Consider the following 6,189-nt stretch of genomic DNA (forward strand, 5'->3'; position numbering starts at 1 on the left):
CTCTGGGCGTTTCTCGATGTCTTCCCGTTGGCTTGCCAGACCTTCCAAAAACACGAGTTTTGTTACAGGTACATCCTGGGCTGCAGACAGGGCTTGTCTTGGCAAAGTAAAGATGCTGACTGTGCTGCTGCGTCCTGTCCCAGCCCCTGCGTCGTTAGCAGTAGACAGATCTACTGCACCTAGAGACTGCTGGGTCCACACTGGCAGGAATCAGAATGATAAATATGTTAGTATAGGGATGTCTAGAGCCTGTCTGTTACAGGTTCACCTTCATCCCCATCTACGAGTGATCCTAGAGCCAGGCAGCCACGGCAATTTCACACTCCTGTGCTTTGGAAAGGGTGGAGAGGGACGAGCAGAGAGGAGCTGTGGGCAAAAAGACCTCCCTGCCATAGGAGCCGAAGCAAGGGAAGCAGAAATGGTTTCAGAGGGATAGTCCATCGAGGTCTGAGAAGAAATGTTTTTGTCTGACGTTATGTCTAAGTTTTATGCTAGAGAATATTATGGAGGTTTGGGCCGCAGGGTGGCCCTGTTCCACTCTGGATTGAAGTGGCGAGGAGTCAGGGAGGTCTCAAGGACCAGCCAGCAGAGCGTGTTCCCACAGAGGCTGCAGGTCCTCGAGTGGCACTTACCCACCTTGCTCCGGGGGGAACAGGTTGAGTCCCCCGGATCATCCTGTAGAGTCTTGCTGTTGTTTAGGGCCAGGTGAAGGGTTACTTCGTTGTCCTTGTTTGCTCGTTAGTGGGAATGAACACGTTTGTTTTGCTTTTGTTTCCAGTCATGTGGCAGAACGCTGAGGCCTGTCAGCTCGGTGGTTTCTGGACCACAGGCTGAGTAATGCTGCTTGGGGGGGTGTAGGTTCCTGTCCTCTTCGGGTGTTGTCGTTGAGTTGGTTATTGACAGAAAAGCAGAGCAGGGGCTGTTTGGATTGGCGAGCAGCACGGCTTCCAGACGCTGTTCCTCCCAGGAGGAAGAAAGCCTTTTGCTTTTCATTCTGCTGTGGATGTCAGAGCTCTGCTAAAACAGTCCCGGTCTCCGTGCGGTGGGACAACTGCCATGTTTTCGTTACTCTCCGTGTGGACTAATGACTGGGTCTGTGGAGCGTGGGGAGGGAGAACTGATATGCGTGTCATCTTTCTGGAACCTCTGTGACTTTGAATCCATCTGCTGGCATTTACTAATTTCTCTCCTTGACTTAAAGTATAGAGCAGCTCCTGCTGCATTTCCCTCAAGGATACTCGCTTAACGCGCTTGGCTCTTAACGTGAGAAACAGGCGTAATGTTCCTGACAGCCTCTGCTCCTCGGTTCAGCTCGGTCTTTGAGCACAGTGCTGCAAAACATTGTTTGTGCCACTGACCCACTCCAGAAGCAGAGCTGTGAGGGTGTTTATCTGCATCTCTTGGAGCTCAGTCCCTGAAGGAAAGGACCTGTGTGGGCTGCTCTGGCACGGAAAATGTGAAATGGGACCAAAGTCGCTTTGTTTCCTCCCTGCCCCATCCTACTGCCCCATCCTTGAAGGCTTTCGGCGAATTGGATACCTTCTTCTAACTGCTCACCTAGAGCAGAGCTGAATAGCGAGACCAGTAGGACTCTCTTGGAAATCATAACCTGTTTCGCACCGCATTTTATGCACAGAGCAAGCCGGGGCCGTAAGGATATTGGGGTGGGAGAGGGTGTTTCGGGATAGGCTTGAACAGATCAGCCTGTCACAGAGGGCGGGTTTGCGTTTGGGGTGTTTCTCGGTCGGGCGGATCGTTCCTTGGTTCAGTAGTGTGATGCTTTTCAACGGCGTTTCTTTGCCTGCGTCTTCAGAGATCCCTTGGGGGGTCCCTTAGTGCCGCCCTGCGCCTATTGCGTCTCTGCTTGCTCGTGTTTTGGGGAACAATGAGGAGACAGGGTAAGGCTCATGAGTACTGCTGGTGGGGAGGAGAGTTTAATGAAGTAAGAGTTTGAGTTGTCTTTTAGCAAACGATTTGGGAAAGCTCCAGTGACAGCTCCTGTTTCGTTGCTCCTTTCCACAGATTAGCTTCATTTTATGAACTGGCCATCCCAGAGCTGGAATCCGCAATTAAGAAGAGGCGTTACGAGGACAGCAGGTGAGAAGGGCTGCGCAGGCTGGGCTTGCCTTTCCTTTGCAGTCACACTCTCCCAGGGCTTAGTTATACATTCACTTCATGCTGGCTCTACCTACCTCTGCAGAGTCTGTCCTTTTTAATGCTGCTTCAAAGACCTCTGAAGAGATGGCTTTTCTCCCTCCACATTTTCCTGGGCAGTGGGGTGACTAATAATGTCTTTCACTGCTGTCTAAGGAGAAACTCGATGGGCTATGCATCCAAATTGTAACAAAGTGTGGAAACATGAGCAATATTTCTATGTATAGCTCGGTCTCATTTTAAAGAAATTATTCTGCTAATGAAATCCCTCCTCTGGAGGGATAACTCTGAGGGAAAGGAGTCATAAAGGTCAGATTTCTCGTGCTGACACCAACCGTGTGTTCTTTTACTCTCTCTCAAGTGTGTTTGCTGATCTGTGGAGGAGAATTTCACATTCCAGGAAGAAGATGATAGAAGCTTTTCACATCCTAATAAACCAAGTCTGTCTGCAGCCCATCTTAGAAAGCAGGTATTGGCACTGTGGCGCTGCGGTACCAGCCAGTTACTGGATTGCTCTGCGGGGGGAGGTTGTTTCCTCCTTTTCAGATTTATGGGAGAAAATGAACGGCTGCTGCTGCGTGTGGCGGGGTTGTAGCCAAAGACTTTGGCCAAGATGAGGAGTCTGTCCTGCGTGGTAGGGCTGTTCCGTGTGAAGCCGTATGATCTAGAACTTGTGTGGTGAGCTGGGGGCTGACCCCACCAGAGTGGGATAATGCTCTGGGCCAAGGAGTTTTCGAAATTCAGCCTGTGGCTAAGTTGTAAATTCTAACAGTGTGTGTGGACACCTTTACGGAGACACCCCAGTAAAAGCGATGCGGTGTTACAGAGCACTGGAAATAGTTGTTTTGAATCGAAATACTGGTGCATTCACCTAGTTCTTCCCTCCCTCCTGTTGTGAAAAGGGTTAATTGAGCAATATTGAAGTGAAGGCAAGAATAATCTTAATAAAATATTGAAAGGATCGCTGGTCTCTGCAGCTCTCCTGCTTGAGCACTTTCCCGGGTTCGCTATCAGTAGAGTTGTCCAAGAAGAGGAGGAGGGGAATACCTTTTCCTCAGCAGTGATCTGCTGCAGAGAGCACTGTGCTCTGCTGCGAGGCTTGACACAGCAGCAGCCGTGGGAGCTTTAAGCCTTGGAGCAGAAAGGTTGCAGCAGCAGTTTGCTCGGCGTGTGTCCTTACCTAGGGGAGTGCACGCCTCCCGAGAGGTTCACCGGTATAATCCAGGCTGTGTAATAGAAGTGTAGTTACAAAAGTGCTACACACCCTTTGCTGCTTACTGCAAGTCTGAGGCGTCAAGCTATGGTCTGTCTCAAGTCCTGCACTTGTAACTGTGGCACGGCATTAGATTTCGCTGGCTAAAACGTTTGCTGAAGCCATAACAGCAACTCGTTTCCATTGGACCCTTTGCTCCCATGAAAGCCGAGACATGGTCTGAACTTTTCAGATGGGATTTTCCCTTGGTGTATGAGTGGGACTAGTCTGGCTCGTGAGGCAGGACACGGAGCTGTGCAATGTGGTGGGCGTTCCGCTGGGTTTTTCACTCTGTTGTGCCATTGTTTTCTTCAGCTGTGAGAACATTCAGCCTTTTATTGAGGAGTTTCTACAGATCTTCACTTCAGTGCTTCAGGAAAGGAGGTGAGTGGCTGGAAAGGGGCCTGGCGGGAGGAGGGTCAGCCTGCCTTCCTCTTCCATTCTTTACAACAGAATTGCCCAAGACATTATTATGAGGCGTTACGATGTGTTGGGGAGTTAGAAATCATTCTGACTAGTTGGGAGAAGTGCTGCAAAAGGATTTCAGACTGCCGTACAGGCTGTGGCATAAAGGCGCGGACGTGTCGATGACGCTGAGGAATGCTATTCTCCGCTCTCTTTAATCCAGGCTCTCGAAGGGAAGGGTACCAATTTAGCCATTAGCTACGGGGAGAGTTAGACTGTTATTACTGATCTGTGCTTTTCAACTGGGGTGACTGGACCAGAAAGATACTGAGTGCTAATGCTGAAGATGCAAAGTGAGTAATTGACAGGACTGGGAATTGGATCTCGTCCTCCTGACGATGTTGTCAGTCCGATCATGTTCAAACCACAAACGATATCTTCTCTGTAATGTGGCGCTGGGTCACGGGTCGTAACATCATGAAGAGTGTTGCAACCGGCTCTGGAGGCTTGGGGAAGTGTTGCTGCAGTACAGAGGGCATGGCAGCGCGTGCCGGAATCCAGTACTGGCTGAGAGGTTGTACGTGTTCCTACCTGAGCAGCGAGGAGGTCACGGTGGCACAGCAGGGATGGTCATGTGTGACAGGTCTGCTGGTAATTTACTGACATCGACTGATTAAACTTGCTTTGGTATTCTCAGGTTTCTCCGAGACTATGATGAGCTGTTTCCTGTGGAGGATGATGTCAGTCTGCTCCAGCAAGCGTCCTCCACGCTGTATCCTCTGCTGTCATCTTGGGGTTTGCAGACCCGTTCTCACACCAGGGGCATCTCCACCGTTGCTGCCTCTGGTTAAGCTGCGTGACTGGCCGTGAGTGACGGAAAGCTTTTTCTTAGAGAAAAAAGGGAGGAATGTTGATGTAGGCAGAGGCTTGGGAGTTGCTGAAAATCACATAGTTCCTTTAAGGTGAGGTGGAATCTGTGCATCTCAAAATGTCCTTAACGGTGTCCTCTTAGAGATGAGACCAGGACAGCCTACATCCTCCAAGCAGTGGAAAGCACGTGGGAAGGGGTAGATAGGAAAAAAGCACAAGTCTTTACAGCTCCAGCAGCAGCAGCCTCTAATGGAGCGTCAGCAGCAGTGGAGGGCACTGCCGAGGGCATGGAGGAGCTCGGGGCCGCGTACGCCTCAGAGGATGAGGTGAGGAGAGCTGTGCGGGTAGCGCTGGGCTCTGCTCTTCCTGTCCTTGGCTGGGAAGAGAGGATCGGTTTGCTGGGGTTTGGGGATGAGGTGAGATTTAGTCTCCTTTCTTACCTTTGCTAGATTTCAGTGCAGCCTTACGTGCTACACCTGAATCCCCACTTTGTCTTCGAGCAGGTTGCTCCTGCCTGCCGCTGGCCCGGCTGTCCTGTGGCTGGCGTTTACTCAAGTGCTCCATCGCTGTAGTTCATTGCTTGTTTTTTCAACGCATGGTTCTACGACACTTAAAGGGATTCTCCAGAGTGTCCTTGCTGACTACAAGCAGTTGTGTGCCGGAGTCTGTGTCACAGACCTAGAGTAGCATAAACCTGGCTGACTTCTCTTCCTTTGCTTTCAGTCTTTGACTTCTTTGTGTTTCAATTTGGATAGCCCAGACCACTTTCCCTGTTTTCACGTGCCTTCCTGCCGTCCGTCAGCTGCTGCCTCTCTCCAGTAATGCCACTGGTTCTGTTTGCAGTGTGCCGGTGCAGCCGCTGCGCCCATCACCAAGGTCTCAGGAGTGGAACTGGACTCTCTGATCTCTCAAGTGAAGGACCTGCTGCCGGAGCTCGGTGAGGGCTTCATCCTGGCCTGCCTGGAGGAGTACAGCTACAACGCGGAGCAAGTGATCAACAACATTCTAGAAGATAAGCTGGTGCCATACTTGGACAAGCTGGACCGAACAATGCAAAGGTGTGGGATGACTTCTGGCATGGCTTTGGTGCCTTTTGTTTGCGGGTTTTCCTTTAACATCTTCCTTACTGAAGGGTAGACTCTTGTAGAGCTCTAAGAAGTTGGGTGTGCGTTTTCCTGGGGTAGATGGCTGCGGTGAGAGCTGCTCCTCACTGTCTGCTGCTGGCTTTCAGCCCCTGTGGTGTTCCTGCAGAGGACCGAGCACTCAGCATTTCAGTAGAGCAGACACTGGGTTGTGTTTTGAGAAGGGGGGACAAAGATATTTGTGCATTAAGTGCTGAAATAAGAACCATTAAAAGCCCATCATGGGGATGTTGGCTTAGCCTGGGCTGAGCGATAGAATGTGCTGCCTTCCCGAATCCCTGTGCTGCAGGGGGCAGGGGCGTAGGTGTGAAAATCCAGCGGGGAAAGAACTTATTCTGCTGCAGTTCAACCTGCAGTTCAAACCTG

General features: G+C 50.8%; 1 protein-coding gene across 2 annotated transcripts in view; it reads left to right on the forward strand.

Moving 5' to 3' along the window:
- The window catches only part of ASCC2 (activating signal cointegrator 1 complex subunit 2), a 21,933-nt gene that overhangs the window by 7,887 nt on the left and 7,857 nt on the right, over window positions 1-6,189 (forward strand). For both annotated transcript variants that reach the window (XM_010145437.1, XM_010145438.1), the window contains 7 exons: window positions 1-68; window positions 2,023-2,097; window positions 2,516-2,623; window positions 3,722-3,790; window positions 4,509-4,583; window positions 4,824-5,007; window positions 5,525-5,739. The exon at window positions 1-68 is cut by the window's left edge and continues 12 nt beyond it. In XM_010145437.1, coding sequence (XP_010143739.1) covers window positions 1-68; window positions 2,023-2,097; window positions 2,516-2,623; window positions 3,722-3,790; window positions 4,509-4,583; window positions 4,824-5,007; window positions 5,525-5,739 — 794 coding nt within the window. The remainder of the gene's footprint in view (window positions 69-2,022; window positions 2,098-2,515; window positions 2,624-3,721; window positions 3,791-4,508; window positions 4,584-4,823; window positions 5,008-5,524; window positions 5,740-6,189) is intronic.

The sequence above is a fragment of the Buceros rhinoceros genome, unplaced genomic scaffold, assembly GCF_000710305.1.
Source record: "Buceros rhinoceros silvestris isolate BGI_N320 unplaced genomic scaffold, ASM71030v1 scaffold18611, whole genome shotgun sequence".
NCBI classification, from domain to species: Eukaryota; Metazoa; Chordata; class Aves; order Bucerotiformes; family Bucerotidae; genus Buceros; species Buceros rhinoceros.